The sequence below is a fragment of the Pongo pygmaeus genome, chromosome 1 (assembly GCF_028885625.2).
Source record: "Pongo pygmaeus isolate AG05252 chromosome 1, NHGRI_mPonPyg2-v2.0_pri, whole genome shotgun sequence".
Lineage (NCBI taxonomy): Eukaryota > Metazoa > Chordata > Mammalia > Primates > Hominidae > Pongo > Pongo pygmaeus.
This window is the reverse complement of record NC_072373.2, coordinates 140,917,197-140,933,317: the sequence shown is the minus strand read 5'-3', so window position 1 is coordinate 140,933,317 and position 16,121 is coordinate 140,917,197. Positions and strand designations below refer to the sequence as shown.

General features: G+C 38.3%; 1 protein-coding gene across 2 annotated transcripts in view; it reads right to left on the bottom strand.

The window, feature by feature from the left end:
- GBP7 (guanylate binding protein 7) overlaps positions 1-16,121 on the bottom strand; it is a 51,118-nt gene that overhangs the window by 18,733 nt on the left and 16,264 nt on the right. Inside the window, exons 3-6 of one of the 2 annotated variants that reach the window (XM_054456330.1) lie at positions 14,909-15,036; positions 2,806-2,915; positions 2,405-2,601; positions 472-717 (exon numbers count right to left, since the gene is read on the bottom strand). In XM_054456330.1, coding sequence (XP_054312305.1) covers positions 472-717; positions 2,405-2,601; positions 2,806-2,915; positions 14,909-15,036 — 681 coding nt within the window. The remainder of the gene's footprint in view (positions 1-471; positions 718-2,404; positions 2,602-2,805; positions 2,916-14,908; positions 15,037-16,121) is intronic. The other variant, XM_063652971.1, reaches the window with a different exon arrangement.

Genomic DNA, 16,121 nt, shown 5'->3' with positions numbered 1-16,121 from the left:
AAAAAATACTTTTCTGCTTAAGTAAAAATTTAAAAGCATTTATTCAGCAAAGTAAATTATATCATTTGTGGATCATAATTCTGAATGTAAATGCAGGTGCCTTTATAAAAACACTTAAGACAGTGCCAGAACATCAAACCCTGTGAGAAGCTCTTTTCTGTACAGAGCACTAAAAGACTGCACAGGTAACATGTTCATGAAGCCAGCTTTGTTTATAAGATTATGCTGAATTTTATATCTCAAAATCTCAATAGGCTTGCAGAAACTCATGACATGCTACTTACTTTCTGTTTTGTGTAAATTCACAATACAGCTTTTATACTCTCACTGAGAAAAATATCCTTCACTTATCCCACACCTCATAACACAGATGTTATCTCCTTACTAGTTGTTCGTGCTTATAAGCTTAGTTTACTAGTTTTTGAGATACAGTAGGCCTCAATAAACACCCATATAGGGAAATAGACTCACGGTTTCCAGTGACAAGGATTCCCTCTCTCAGGGTCTTGGTCTTTGCATGGGTGAAGATATAAGAACAGAAGTTTTCTGATTGCATCTGGAAATTACTATCCAGTTGGTCTTCTGGTACTTCTTCAACATGGAGTAAGAGTTTTTTGTCATTTATTGGCCGGTCAAAGACAAAGCACTTCCGTTTTGGAAAGAAATGCCTGATCCACTCCCTGGGCTTGTTAGAATTTTGGATTTGGGGATTCTTGCCTGCAGAATTAGTGAAAAAGTGACTACTGAAGAACAGGTTTTAAGCGAGCCTGAAGATTTTCATTTCCAAAGTTCCTTCCATCAATCACTACAGTCTCTTGTGTCTGTGAATCTACTCTATGTAACCAAACCTCTCATGCAACCAAACTTATGCTAATCTACTTAAGGTATGAAAAGTCAGTTTCTGCACAAAGCAGAGTCAGAAAGGTACTTCTGGAAATGAAGGGAACGCATCCACCTCAAGTGAAGGAATCTGTGGTTGGTTTCCCCCACTGTATGATGTCTGGTAGACTGACGATTTTTTAAATGTTTGTTGAATTATGATTAACTAAAATATGATAAGAAGTACTTTCTTTAAAAATTGTATATATTTAAGGTGTTATAACATGATATTTTGATATACATGTACATGGTGAAATTACTACTAAGTAAGCAAATTATATATCCAATACTTTCTATACTTTTCTTCCCTTTTTTTGTGGTAAGAGTACCTAAAATCTAATCTCTGTAAATTTTAAATGTAAAATACAATATTTTTAAGGATAGTTCTCCTGAAGTATATTAGATCCCTAGACTTTCTCACCCTATATAACTTCAAGTTTGTACCCTTCACCCACATGTCCTCATTTCCTCCCTCACCATGCCCTGGTAAACACTGTTCTACTCTCTGTTTCTATGTATTTGACGTTTTGAAATAGAATCCATATAGAAATGAGGTCCTGTCATATTTTTCTTCCTGTTTCTGGCTAATATTACATAGCATCATGGACTTTCTCAATCTTACTGTCCCCATGTCAGAAATGAAATGTTGGGCTTAAAAATAAAGTAATGCTAGAAACAAGGACAAGATGCAGCTGGGGAAAATGTTGGAAAGAGACGGAAAATAGGTCAGATTATATTAGGTCTAACATTGTCTTGCAGAGGGATTCTGTGACATATATCAGTTATTCAAAACAAATATTTGTTGAAAGGATGAACAAATGAACAAAGATGGATATTGATTGTAGGTGCCAACAGGTATCCACTCCACTAAATATAATCTGTTTAACAAATGTATAATAGATTGACAACATATTATATGAGACTGTAGAATGAAGTAGGTGATGTTATGAAAACGGTAAAATAAACGATTTGCCAGTTCTACCGGAAGCATATCTCTGTGTTATTTTTTTTAATTTCCTGAATCATTAACTGTATGAATCTCCTTTTTCTCTAAAGTTTATAACTATCCAGGCTAATAAAATAGACCGAGTGAAGTATATTTCCAAAATTTGATCATTTGACTTCTTGTGATTCTGTGTTTACCAGCTTCCAAGTTTATTAGTTAATTTTCTCCAAATAGAATAGGAGGAGCACTTGAAGTTAATAAGTAACACAAATATATGAGTCTTAGGATGTGATAATACTAATTGTAATCCTCAATATATTTTTCATGGTACTTACTGGTCTAAAATCATTTGATAGAACTTTGAGAGTTAAATTTCCTCAATGAATTTGAAACTCAGCCTCTGGGAAATTTCAAGCAAAAATAACCACAAAAATCATAATCACTTGTCAATCACCAACCACCACGAGCAAGGGCCTCAATCCAGTCCAATATAAAAATTTGTGTCAGGCGTTGAACGGTAGGTCCTAGTTGATTCCACCCGCTGCTGAATCTTCTCCCATCTAGGCCATGCTCTGATACCTGAAATCAGCTTCAAGGCATTCTGCAGGTACTCATCTTCTGTGATAGCGTGTCCATCTAACTTCAGCTCCAGGGTAAAATCTCGAACAGCCCAAATAAAGTCTGGAAAGAAACTCACAAACTCGCTGGAGTCCTCAACTTCATCAGGTCTGGGGCACGATTTTGCCCTGATTAGCTCTGTTAGCTCAGTCACATAGCTGGGATCTCAGCTAAGGAAGGAGTAGCACCCTACACCATCATTTTCACATCTAACTTAGAAACAAGTTTTATACACATTCCCTTTTGCACTATTGCTCTTCTTACTCAACCAGGACAACTGAGTCACAACAAAGAAGACACAGTATCAGTTTCCATTCCCCTAAACTCCATAAAACCTGGCTCTTCACTTCCTGGAAGGATACTGCAGCTGCTCCAGGGCTTGGTGGTTGATGGTGCCCATGCTGTTGTAGACAAAGCTGCTGCTTAGAAGCACAGCCAGGGCAAAGATCCATGAGTCATTCTTAGGGTCACTCTAGTGTTAAAGAAAAAAAAAAAAAATGGAAGGCACAGTTTAGGTACATCTCAAGGTCAACTACTTGTATCCATGTAACCAAAACTGAAGTCATTCCAGTTTTCCCAAAATGCTGTGTCTAAAGGAAACACAAATGTAAGCTTTATATGCTTGCCAGCATGATTCAGTGAAATTAAATAAATCAGCTATAGAAAAAGTGCTTAAACATCTCTATTTGCCCTAAAAATATTGTTAATGTATAAAGCCAGTCACACGATAAGTAATTATATTTCTTCCTTTATGCTTTGTCAATGGTGCTGTAACCATTATGAGGAGAGCATCTTGGTATGAAGTCTCCTGAATGATGCTCTCCACTTTTTGTATGCAATAAACTTAAATTTTTCCAAACTTAATCTGATATTGTTTGTGACACTAGAAAGCACATTACAGTTAGGACTTGAGAGTCTCCTTTTGATTCATTCACTTATTAATTCATTCATTTGGTTGTTCATTCACTATTTTGGCTGTAGTGTATATAGCTGAATAGTAGGGCATGTAATATGAATTTTGAAGATCACATTAAAGTCAAGCTGTATTTTTGCCATTTATATTGATTTTCTCAGGGCTTCTCTTTCTTTAGATATTAAAAGTAGCAATTGACACTGTCAATGTGTAAAATATTTAATGCAGTGCCTACAGTATAGTAAGTATGTAGTAATTAGTGAACTATAATCCTTTTGCAAATTTTCTCAATCATGCCTATATTAGGAATGCCAATGTTAATCAATTGAATTCACCAAAAATTGTTCAGCTATGTACAAAATGCAGATGCTGCCATTGGTTTTGTGGATGCAAAGTTCCATAATCACAAGAAGATGACTTTCAGGAGTGGCAGATAGCATTGTCAACATAAAAATGCAACCAAGATGATAACTTCTGCCAGGAGTGGAAAAAAAGTCATAATGTAAAAAACAAAACAGACAACAATCCAAAAAATGGGAAGTGGGAAGAAAGGAAAATAAAGAGAAACAAATGCTCTGTGAGTTCAAGCAGAAGTTACTATGTCTAACTCGAATAAGATGGCAGTAGGTTGAAAAGAGCTGGACGTTAAGGAGTACATAAAATCAGGACTCGTGGAAATGAAAGAATTAAAAAGGTGAAAGACCCAACAGAACCCAAGTCAAAATTGTTAGGGTATGATCATATAATGATATTACAGAGTTATTTAATTCAACTGAATGAGTGAATAGGTATGTGGAGAAGACAAGGCTGGAAATAATATTCAGGGCAAGACATGAAAGTCTCTTAAATAGAATTAAATGCTGATCAAATCCACAAATTCCAAGGCCGACAAGTAATTTTGCTTCCATCAAGCATGTATATATTTGTATATTTTGGTCCCTTGAACAGTCATACTTTTGCAAATAAAAAAGTTTATGCACATTACAATCTACTTCAAATGCACATTACAATCTACTTCAAATCAATATTTCATCTTTGTTGTACACTGAAATGATTGATAACTTTAGTACTGTATGTTTAAATTCACTGTTTCTAAATGAGACCCCACACACATTTATAATTTTTGCAGTATGAAAGCCAAAAATTCTATTTTCTTTTTTTCTTTTTTTTGAGATGGAGCCTTGCTCTGTTGCCCAGGCTGCAGTGCAAAAGTACAATCACTGCAACCTCCACCTTCCAGGTTCAAGCAATTCTTCCACCTCAGCCTCTGAAATAGCTGGGCTCATAGGCACCTGCCATCATGCCCAGCTAATTTTTGTATTTTTAATAGAGATGGGATTTCACCATGTTAGCCAGGCTGGTCTTGAACTCCTGACCTCAGGTGATCCACCCACCTTGGCCTCCCAGAGTGCTGGAATTACAGGTGTGAGCCACCACACCTGGCCTCTATTTTCTTTTTTTTTTTAACTTTTAATTTAAGTTCAGGCTTACCCCCAAACTAAATAAAATAAAATAAAATAAAATAAAGAAGTTAAAAAATATTTTATTTTAAGTTCAGTGGTGCCCCTGAACTTAATGAAATACCATGAAAGTTAATAAAAGTTTAAAAAAATAAAATAAATAAAACGTTCCTGTCTGACAGCTTTGAGGAGAGTAGTGGATCTCCCAGCATGGAGTTTGAGATCTGAGAATGGACAGACAGCTTCCTCAAGTGGTTCCCTGACCCCCGAGTAGCCTAACTGGGAGACACCTCCCAGTAGGGGCCGACTGACACCTCAAACATCTGGGTGCCCCTCTGGGACAAAGCTTCCGGAGGAAGGATCAGGCAGTAACATTTGCTGTTCTGCAATACTTGCTGTTCTGCAGCCTCCACTGGTGATACCCAGGCAAACAGGGTCTGGAGTGGACCTCCAGCAAACTGCAACAGACCTGCAGCTGAAGGCCCTGACTGTTAGAAGGAAAACTAACAAACAGAAAGGACATCCACAGCAAACCGCATCTGTGCGTCACCATCGTCAAAGACCAAAGGTAGATAAAACCACAAAGATGGGGAGAAACCAGAGCAGAAAAGCTGAAAATTCTAAAAATCAGAGCACCTCTTCTCCTCCAAAGGAATGCAGCTCCTCGCCGGCAATGGAACAAAGCTGGATGGAGAATGACTTTGACGAGTTGAGAGAAGAAGGGTTCAGACGATCAGTAGTAACAAACTTCTCCAAGCTAAAGGAGGATGTTCGAACCCATCGCAAAGAAGCTAAAAACATTGAAAAAAGATTAGACGAATAGCTAACTAGAATAAACAGCATAGAGAAGACCTTAAATGACCTGATGGAGCTGAAAAGCATGGCACGAGAACTACGTGATGCATGCAAAAGCTACAGTAACTGATTCGATCAAGTGGAAGAAAGGGTAACAGTGATTGAAGATCAGATGAATGAAATGAAGTGAGAAGAGAAGTTTAGAGAAAAAAGAGTAAAAAGAAATGAACAAAGCCTCCAAGAAATATGGGACTATGTGAAAAGACCAAATCTATGTCTGACTGGTGTACCTGAAAGTTATGGGGAGAATGGAACCAAGTTGGAAAACACTCTTCAGGATATTATCCAGGAGGACTTCCCCAACCTAGCAAGGCAGGCCAACATTCAAATTCAGGAAATACACAGAACACCACAAAGATACTCCTCAAGAAAAGCAATTCCAAGACACATAATTGTCAGATTCACCAAAGTTGAAATGAAGGAAAAAATGTTAAGGGCAGCCAGAGAGAAAGGTCAGGTTACCCACAAAGGGAAGCCCATCAGACTAACAGCAGATCTCTCAGCAGAAACTCTACAAGCCAGAAGAGAATGGGGGCCAATATTCAACATTCTTCAAGAAAAGAATTTTCAACCCAGAATTTCATATCCAGCCAAACTAAGCTTCATAAGTGAAGGAGAAATAAAATACTTTACAGACAAGCAAATGCTGATTTTGTCACCACCAGGCCTGCCTTACAAGAACTCCTGAAGGAAGCACTAAACATGGAAAGGATCAGCCAGTATCAGCCACTGCAAAAGCATGCCAAATTGTAAAGACCATCAAGGCTAGGAAGAAACTGCGTCAACTAACGAGCAAAATAACCAGCTAACATCATAATGACAGGATCAAATTCACACATAACAATATTAACCTTAAATGTAAATGGGCTAAATGCTCCAATTAAAAGACACAGACTGGCAAATTGGATAAAGAGACAAGACCCACCAGTGTGCTGTATTCAAGAGACCCATCTCATGAGTAGAGACACACATAGGCTCAAGATAAAGGGATGGAGGAAGACCTACCAAGCAAATGGAAAACAAACAAAAAAAAGCGGGGGTTGCAATCCTCATCTCTGATAAAACAGACTTTAAACAAACAAAGACCAAAAGAGACAAAGAAGTCCATTACATAATGATAAAGGGATCAATTTAACAAGAAGAGATAACTATCCTAAATATATATGCACCCAATACAGGAGCACCCAGATTCATAAAGCAAGTCCTTAGAGACCTACAAAGAGACTTAGACTCCCACACAATAATAATGGAGACTTTAACACCCCACTGTCAACATTAGACAGATCAATGAGACAGAAAGTTAACAAAGATATCCAGGAATTGAACTCAGCTCTGCACGAAGAGGACCTAATAGACATCAGAGCTCTCCACCCCAAATCAACAGAATATACATTCTTCTCAGCACCACATTGCACTTATTCCAAAATTGACCACATAGTTGGAAGTAAAGCAGTCCTCAGCAAATGTAAAAGAACAGAAATTATGACAAACTGTCTCTCAGACCACAGTGCAATCAAACTAGAACTCAGGATTAAGAAACTCACTCAAAACCGCTCAGCTACATGGAAACTGAATAACCGTCTCCTGAATGACTACTGGGTACATAACAAAATGAAGGCAGAAATAAAGATGTTCTTTGAAACCAATGAGAAGAAAGACACAACATACTAGAATCTCTGGGACACATTTAAAGCAGTGTGTAGAGGGAAATTTATAGCACTAAATGCCCACAAGAGAAAGCAGGAAAGATCTAAAATTGATACCCTAACATCACAATTAAAAGAACTAGAGAAGCAAGAGCAAACACATTCAAAAGATAGCAGAAGGCAAGAAATAACTAAGATCAGAGCAGCTCTAAAGGAGATAGAGACACAAAAAAACCCTTCAAAAAATCAATGAATCAAGGAGCTTGTTTTTGGAAAAGATCAACAAAATTGATAGACCACTACTAAGATGAATAAAGAAGAAAAGAGAGAAGAATCAAATAGATGCAATAAAAAATGATAAAGGGGATATCACCACCGATCCCACAGAAACACAAACTACCATCAGAGAATACTATAAACACCTCTACCAAATAAACTAGAAAATCTAGAAGAAATGGATAAATTCCTGGACACATACACCCTCCCAAGACTAAACCAGGAAGGAGTTGAATCTCTTCATAGACCAATAGCAGGCTCTGAAATTGAGGCAATAATTAATAGCCTACCAACGAAAAAAAAAAGTCCAGGACCAGACGGATTCACAGCAGAATTCTACCAGAGGTAAAAGCAGGAGCTGGTACCATTCTTTCTGAAATTATTCCAACCAATAGAAAAACAGCGAATCCTCCCTAACTCATTTTATGAGGCCAGCATCATCCTGATACCAAAGCCTGGCAGAGACACAACAGCAAAAAAAAAAGAGAATTTTAGACAAATATCCCTGATGAACATCGATGTGAGAATCCTCAATAAGATACTGGCAAACTGAATCCAGCCGCCCATCAAAAAGTGTATCCACCACGATCAAGTTGGCTTCATCCCTGGGATGCAAGGCTTGTTCAACACATGTAAATCAATAAACGTAATCCATCATGTAAACAGAACCAAAGACAAAAACCACATGATTTTCTCAATAGATTCAGAAAAGGCCTTTGACAAATTCAATAGCCCTTCATGCTTAAAACTCTAAATAAACTAGGTATTGATGGGATGTATCTCAAAATAATAAGAGATATTTATGACAAACCCACAGCCAATATCATACTGAATGGGCAAAAACTGGAAGCATTCCCTTTGAAAACTGGCACAAGACAGGGATGCCCTCTCTCACCACTCCTATTCAACATAGTGTTGGAAGTTCTGGCCAGGGCAATTAGGCAGGAGAAGGAAATAAAGGGTATTCAATTAGGAAAAGAGGAAATCAAATTGTCCCTGTTTGCAGATGACATGATTGTATATCTAGAAAACCCCATTGTCTCAGCCCAAAATCTCCTTAAGCTGATCAGCAACTTCAGCAAAGTCTCAGGATACAAAATCAATGTACAAAAATCACAAGCATTCTTATACACCAATAACAGACAAACAGAGAGCCAAATCATGAGTGAACTCCCATTCACAATGGCTTCAAAGAGAATAAAATACCTAGGAATCCAACTTACAAGACATGTGAAGAACCTCTTCAAGGAGAACTACAAACCACTGCCCAATGAAGTAAAAGAGGACACAAACAAATGGAAGAGCATTCCATGCTCATGGATAGGAAGAATCAATATCGTGAAAATGGCCCTACTGCCCAAGGTAATTTGTAGATTCAATGCCATCCCCATCAAGCTACCAATGACTTTCTTCATAGAACTGGAAAAAACTACTTTAAAGTTTATATGGAACCAAAAAAGAGCCTGCATTGCCAAGAGAATCCTAAACCAAAAGAACAAAGCTGGAGGCATCACACTACCTGACTTCAAACTATACTACAAGGCTACAGTAAGCAAAACAGCATGGTACTGGTACCAAAACAGAGATATAGACCAATGGAACAAAACAGAGCCCTCAGAAATAATACCACACATCTACAACTATCTGTTCTTTGAGAAATCTGACAAAAACGAGAAATGGGGAAAGGATTCCCTATTTGATAAATGGTGCTGGGAAAACTGGCTAGCCATATGTAGAAAGCTGAAACTGGATCCCTTCCTTACACCTTATAAAAAAATTAATTCAAATGGATTAAAGACTTAAATGTTAGACCTAAAACCATAAAAACCCTAGAAGAAAACCTAGGCAATACCATTCAGGACATAGGCATGGGCAAGGACTTCATGACTAAAACACCAAAAGCAATGGCAACAAAAGCCAAAATTGACAAATGGGATTTAATTAAACTAAAGGGCTTCTGCACAGCAAAAGAAACTGCCATCAGAGTGAAGAGGCAACCTACAGAATGGGAGAAAATGTTTACAATCTATCCATCTGACAAAGGGCTAATATCCAGTATATACAAAGAACTTAAACAAATTTACAAGAAAAACATCAAACAACCCCATCAAAAAGTGGGCAAAGGATACGAACAGTCACTTCTCAAAGAAGACATCTATGCAGCCAACAGACACATGGAAAAATGGTCATCATCACTGGCCATTAGAGAAATGCAAATCAAAACCACAATGAGATACCATCTCACACCAGTTAGAATGGCAATCATTAAAAAGTCAGGAAACAACAGGTGCTGGAGAGGATGTGGAGAAATAGGAACACTTTTACACTGTTGGTGGGACCGTAATCTAGTTCAACCATTGTGGAAGACGGTGTGGTGATTCCTCAGGGATCTAGAACTAGAAATACCATTTGACCCAGCCATCCTATTACTGGGTATATACCCAAAGGATTATAAATCACGCTGCTATAAAGACACATGCACACGTATGTTTATTTTGGCACTATTCACAACAGCAAAGATTTGGAACCAACCCAAATGTCCATCAAAGATAGACTGGAGTTAAAAAACATGGCACATATATACCGTGGAATACTATGCAGCCATAGAAAAGGATGAGTTCATGTCCTTTGCAGGGACATGGATGAAGCTGAAAACCATCATTCTGAGCAAACTATCACAAGGACAGAAAAGCAAACACCGCATGTTCTCACTCATAGATGGGAATTGAACAATAAGATCACTTGGACACAGGGTGGGGAACGTCACACACTGGGGCCTGCTGTGGGGTGGAGGGAATGCGGAGGGATAGCATTAGGGGATATACCTAAAGTAAATGACAAGTTAATAGGTGCAGCACACCAACATGGCATGTGTATACATATGTAACAAAGCTGCATATTGTGCACATGTACCCTAGAACTTAAAGTATAATAAAAAAAATGTACCTTAACTTCCTCATCTGTGAAGATTTTAAAATTTCACTTAGGGAGGAAGCAAAGTGAAGAACACAGATTTCACAGATGGGATGCCTGGCTCAGATTCCAGCTTGACCGCTGGTAGCTGTGTGACCGTGGGCAAGTTTCTTGATCTCTCTCTACTCAGTGTCCTTATCTGTCGAGTAGGGATAATAATAGTACATATTTCATAGGGTCGTTGTATGATTAAACAAGTTATTATTTATCGAGTGGTTAGAATAGTTCCTGGCACATAGTTAGTGCTATATGTGTTTAGTAAATAACTAAAATTAGAAATAGAGGCAACAAAAAAGAAATAGTTTTGTCACAATAAAGGCTTATTTCTTTCCTTTCCAAATGCTTAAAAACAACACTTAAAAAAATTTCTTCTGAAAAAAATAGAATTAGTATGTTTTGGCTTTCATACTGCAAAACAGGGGTTTGTTACATAGGTAGACTTGTGTCATGGGGGTTTGTTGCATAAATTATTTCATCACCCAGGTATTTAGCCAAGTACCCATTAGTTTTTTTTCCTGATATTTTCCCTCCTCCCATTATCCACCCTCTGATAGGCTCCAATGTGTGTTGTTTCCCTCTGTGTCCATGTGTTCTCATCATTTAGCTCCCACTTATAAGTGAGAACATGTGGTATTTGGTTTCCTGTTCCTGCATCCATTTGCTAAGGATAATGACCTCCAGCTCCATCCATACCCTGCAAATGATCTTGTTCTTCTTTTATGGCTGCATAGTATTCCATAGTGTATATGTACCACATTTTGTTTATCAAGTCTATCATTTATGGGCCTTTAAATTGATGCCATGTCTTTGCTATTGTTCCATAATGAATATTCATGTGCACGTATCTTTATAATAGAACAATTTATAGTCCTTTGGGTACATACCCAGTAATGGCATTGCTGGGTCAAATGGTAGTTCTGTCTTTAGGTCTTTGAGTAGTTGCCACACTGTCTCCCACAATGGTTTAACTAATTTACACTCCCACCAACAATGGACAAGTGTTCCTATTTCTCTACAATCTAACCAGCATCTGTTATTTTTTGACTTTTTAATAATAGCCATTCTGACTGGTGTGATCATGATAGTATTGTGGTTTTGATTTGCATTTCTCTAATGGTCAGTGATGTTAAGCTTTTTTTTTTTCATATGATTGTTGGCTGCATGTATGTCTTCTTTTGAAAAGTGTCTGTTCATGTCCTTTGCCCACTTTTTAATGTATTTTTTTTTGTGAATTTGTTTACGTTCCTTATAGATGCTGGATATTAGTCCTTTGTCAGATGCAGAGTTTGCAAATATTTTCTCCCATTCTTTAGGTTGTTTGTTTACTCTGTTGATGGTTTCTTTTGCTGTGCAGAAGCTCTTTAGTTTAGTTAGTTCCCATTTGTCAATTTTTGCTTTTGTTACTGTTGCTTTTTTGGTGTCTTCATTGTGACATCTTTGCCCATGCCTATGTCCTGAATGATATGGCCAAGGTGGTTTTCCAAGGTTTTTATAGTTTTGGGTTGTATATTTAAGTCTTTAATCCATCTTGAGTTAACTTTTGTATATGGTCTAAGTAAGGGTCCAATTTCAATCTTCTGCATATGGCTAGCCTGTTATCCCAGCACTATTTATTGAATAGGGAATGCTTTCCCCTTTGCTTGTTTTTTTTTTTTTTTTTTTTTTCAGGTTTGTCAAAGATCAGATAGTTGTAGGTGTGCAGTCTTAAATTCTGTGTTATCTGTTCTGTTCCATTGGTCTATGTGTCTGTTTTTGTACCAGTTCCATGTATTTTGGTTACTGTAGCCCTGTAGTATAGTTTGATGTCGAGTAGCATCCAGCTTTGTTCTTTTTGCTTAGAATTGCCTTGGCTATTTTTTGCCTGAGCTCTTTTTCAGTTCCATATGAATTTTTTAAAAATAGTTTTTTCTAATTCTGTGAAGAATCTCAATGGTAGTTTAATAGGAATAGCATTGAATCTATAAATTGCTTTGGGCAGTCAGGTCATTTTAACAAAATTGATTCTGTCTCTCCATGAGGAAGGAATGTTTTTCCATTTATTTGTGTCATCTCTGATTTATTGGAGCAGTGGTTTGTAGTTCTCCTTGGAGAGGTCTTTTACCTCCCTAGTTAGCTGTATTCCTAAGCAGCTATTATGAATGGGAGTTTGTTCCTGATTTGGCTTTCAGCTTGACTGTGGTTGGTGTATAGGAATGTTAGTGATTTTTGCATATTGATTTTGTATCCTGAGACTTTGCTGAAGTTGTTTATCAGCTTAAGAAGCTTTTGGGCTGAGACTAAGGGGTTTTCTAGACATATAATCAAAGTCATTGGCAAACAGCAAGAGTTTGACTTCCTCTTTTCCTATTTGGATGCGCTTTATTGCTTTCTCTTGCCTGATTGTCCTGGCCAAGGCTTCCAATACTATGTTGAACAGGAGTGGTGAGAGAGGGCATCCTTGTCTTGTGCTGGTTTTCAAGAGGAATGCTTCCAGCTTTTGTCCATTTAGTGATGTTGACAGTGGGTTTGTCATATATGGCTCTTATCATTTTGAGCTATGTTCCTTCAATACCTAGTTTATTGAGAGTTTTTACCATGAATGGACTTTGAATTTTATTGAAAGCATTTTCTGCATCTATTGAGATAATCGTGTGGTTTTTGTCTTTATTTCTGTTTATGGGATGAATCACATTTATTGATTTGCATATCTTGATCCATTCTTGCATTCCAGGGATAAAGCCTACTTGATCATGGCGGATAAGTTTTTTGATATGTTGCTGGATTTAGTTTGCCTGTATTTTGTTGAGGATTTTTGCATTGATGTTCATCAAGGATATTGGCCTGCAGTTTTCTCTTTTGTTGTTGTATCTCTTCCAGGTTTTGGTATCAGGATGATGCTGGCCCCATTGAATGAGTTAGGGAGGAGTGCCTCCTCCTCAATTTTTTGGAATATTTTCAGTAGGAATGCTACCAGCTTTTCTTTGTACATCTGGTAAATTCAGCTATGAATCCATCTGTTTCTGGGCTTTTTTTTTTTTTTTTTTTTGGTAGGTAGGCTATTTATTACTGCCTCAATTTCAGAGCTCGTCATTTGTCTGTTCAGGGATTCAATTTCTTCCCAGTTAAGTCTTGAGAGGGTTTATGTGTCAACAGATTTGTCCATTTTGTGTAGATTGTCTAGTTTATGTCCATGGAGGTTTTCATAATATTGTATTTATGTGGGGTCAGTGGTAACATCCGCCTGTCGTTTCTGACTAATCCTATTTTCAATTTATACTCAGACTAATATAAATAAAGGAAAAGACCGCACTTAATACTATAAAGCAAAATTATCTAGAATTAGCGAATTTGCAAATTTTTGTGTGGGGCTAGCTCACGCTATTCTAGAAGTCAGTGATGACTACATTGCCTAGCCCAGTAAATTGGGTAAAAACTTGTATAAATGTTCCTGGTATAGCTGGTGGTTTTCTTTTCTTTTTCTTTCTTTTTTTTTTTTGTTTGTTTGTTTTGTTTTTGAGATGGAGTCTCACTCTATCACTCAGGCTGGAGTGCAGTGGCATGATCTCGGTTCACTGCAACCTCCACCTCCCGGGTCCAAGCAATTCTCCTGCCTCAGCCTCCTGAATAGCTGGGATTACAGGCACCCGCCTCCGCACCAGGCTAATTTTTGCATTTTTAGTAGAGATGGGGTTTCACCATGTTGGCCAGGCTGGTCTCGGACTTCTGACCTCAGATGATCCACCCGCCTCGGCCTTCCAAAGTGTTGGGATTACAGGCATGAGCCACCGTGCCTGGCTAGCTGGTGCTTTTCTATACATTTAAAAGCAGATTATTTCAGTGAAACTCTATTTTCCTGACTTCTACCTTCAAGCCTACGAACCCCACACACCTTAACTAGTAGCACCCATTAATCCCACAGGTTACAGCTTCTTCCAGGAAGCTTTCTCCTAAATTTTATCATTGGGTTAGGCCCTCACTTTCAGTATCTGAGCACTCTAAATGGTCACAATGTTGTCTTTGCCACTAGGCTCTGAGCATTTACCTGGTTCATTGATTAGTGTAGAGCTTTGAAATTCAGGATTCTGTATTAATATAGCACACAGCCCTAGACTTCTGCTATGCAGTAAGTATTTATTAAATTTTATAATTCATCCAACTGTTAAAAATAAGAAGATGTATCACCAATAGTCCAAAATATTTGAGCTTACCAAGAAAGTAAGTTCCAGGAAATGAAATTTAGCTTTGTTTCCCATAATCAGATTTGTGATTCAGGAACAGGCCAGAGAAGTTGGATTGATACTATGCATAAAAACATAAATAGAGAATCAAAGGTAAAGAAGATTTCTCTATGTCTCTTTCTTACCTTTTCCATATCACCTAGGCCCTCCGTGTCCAGAAGGACCAGGGTGTGGTTTGGCTTGGAGGGGTGGGGCACACACCACATCCAGATGCCTTTGGTTTCAGACTTCACTGTGCAGCCCAGAGGGAAGCCTTCAAGGGAAGAGGAGAAACAACATATAGTGACAGCAGAATCCAGGCAGACAAGGCCTATACCAGTTAAATGTATAGGAATGTTAAGTTCCTGGCAGGGGAAACGGGCTGCTTCCATTTTAGCAAAGACAATCAATCAAATCTTTATTTGTAGAAATGACTTTCTCAGGAAGTACTTGGGTCACCTATTCACTTCATATCTATATGGGCTCAAATAAGTTATATTACAGAATTAATGTAAACTCTATTAACCTGTTGCTATGGTCTGAAGTTAGCCCCTCCAATCCTTCTTTCATACGTTGGAACTTCAGTGAAGTCTGAAACCAAACCCCAAGGTGATGATATTAAGAAGTCAGAAGTGGGCTGGGTGTGGTGGCTCACACCTGTAATCCCAACACTTTGGGAGGCCGAGGCAGGCGAATCACAAAGTCAGAAGATAGAGACCATCCTGGCCAACATGGTGAAACCCCGTCTCTACTAAAATACAAAAAATTAGCCAGGCATGGTGGTGCACGCCTGTAGTCCCAGCTACTTGGGAGGCTGAGGCAGTGGAATCGCTTGAAACCAGGAGGCAGAGAGATTGCAGTGAGCTGAGATTGCGCCGCTGCACTCCAGCCTGGTGACAGAGTGAGACTCCGTCTCAAAAAAAAAAAAAAAAAAAAGAAGTCAGAGGTGATTAAGTCATGAAGGGTCATGTCCTCAGTAATAAAGTTAATGCCCTTATAAAAGGCCTTGAGGGATGAGTTCACGTCCTTTGCAGGGATGTGGATGAAGCTGGAAACCATCATTCTCAGCAAGCTAACGCAGGCACAGAAAACCAAACATCACATGTTCTCACTCCTAAGTGGGGGTCCAACAATGGGGACACATGGACACAGGGAGGGGAACATCACACAACCGGGCCTGTTGGGGGGTAGGGGGCTAGGGGAGGGATAGCATTAGGAGAAATGCCTAATGCAGATGATGGGTTGATGGGTGCAGCAAACCACCATGACACGTGTATACTTACGTAAGAAACTTGCATGTTCTGCACATATATCCCTGAACTTAAAGTATATATAAAAAAAGACCAATTTCATTGTTTC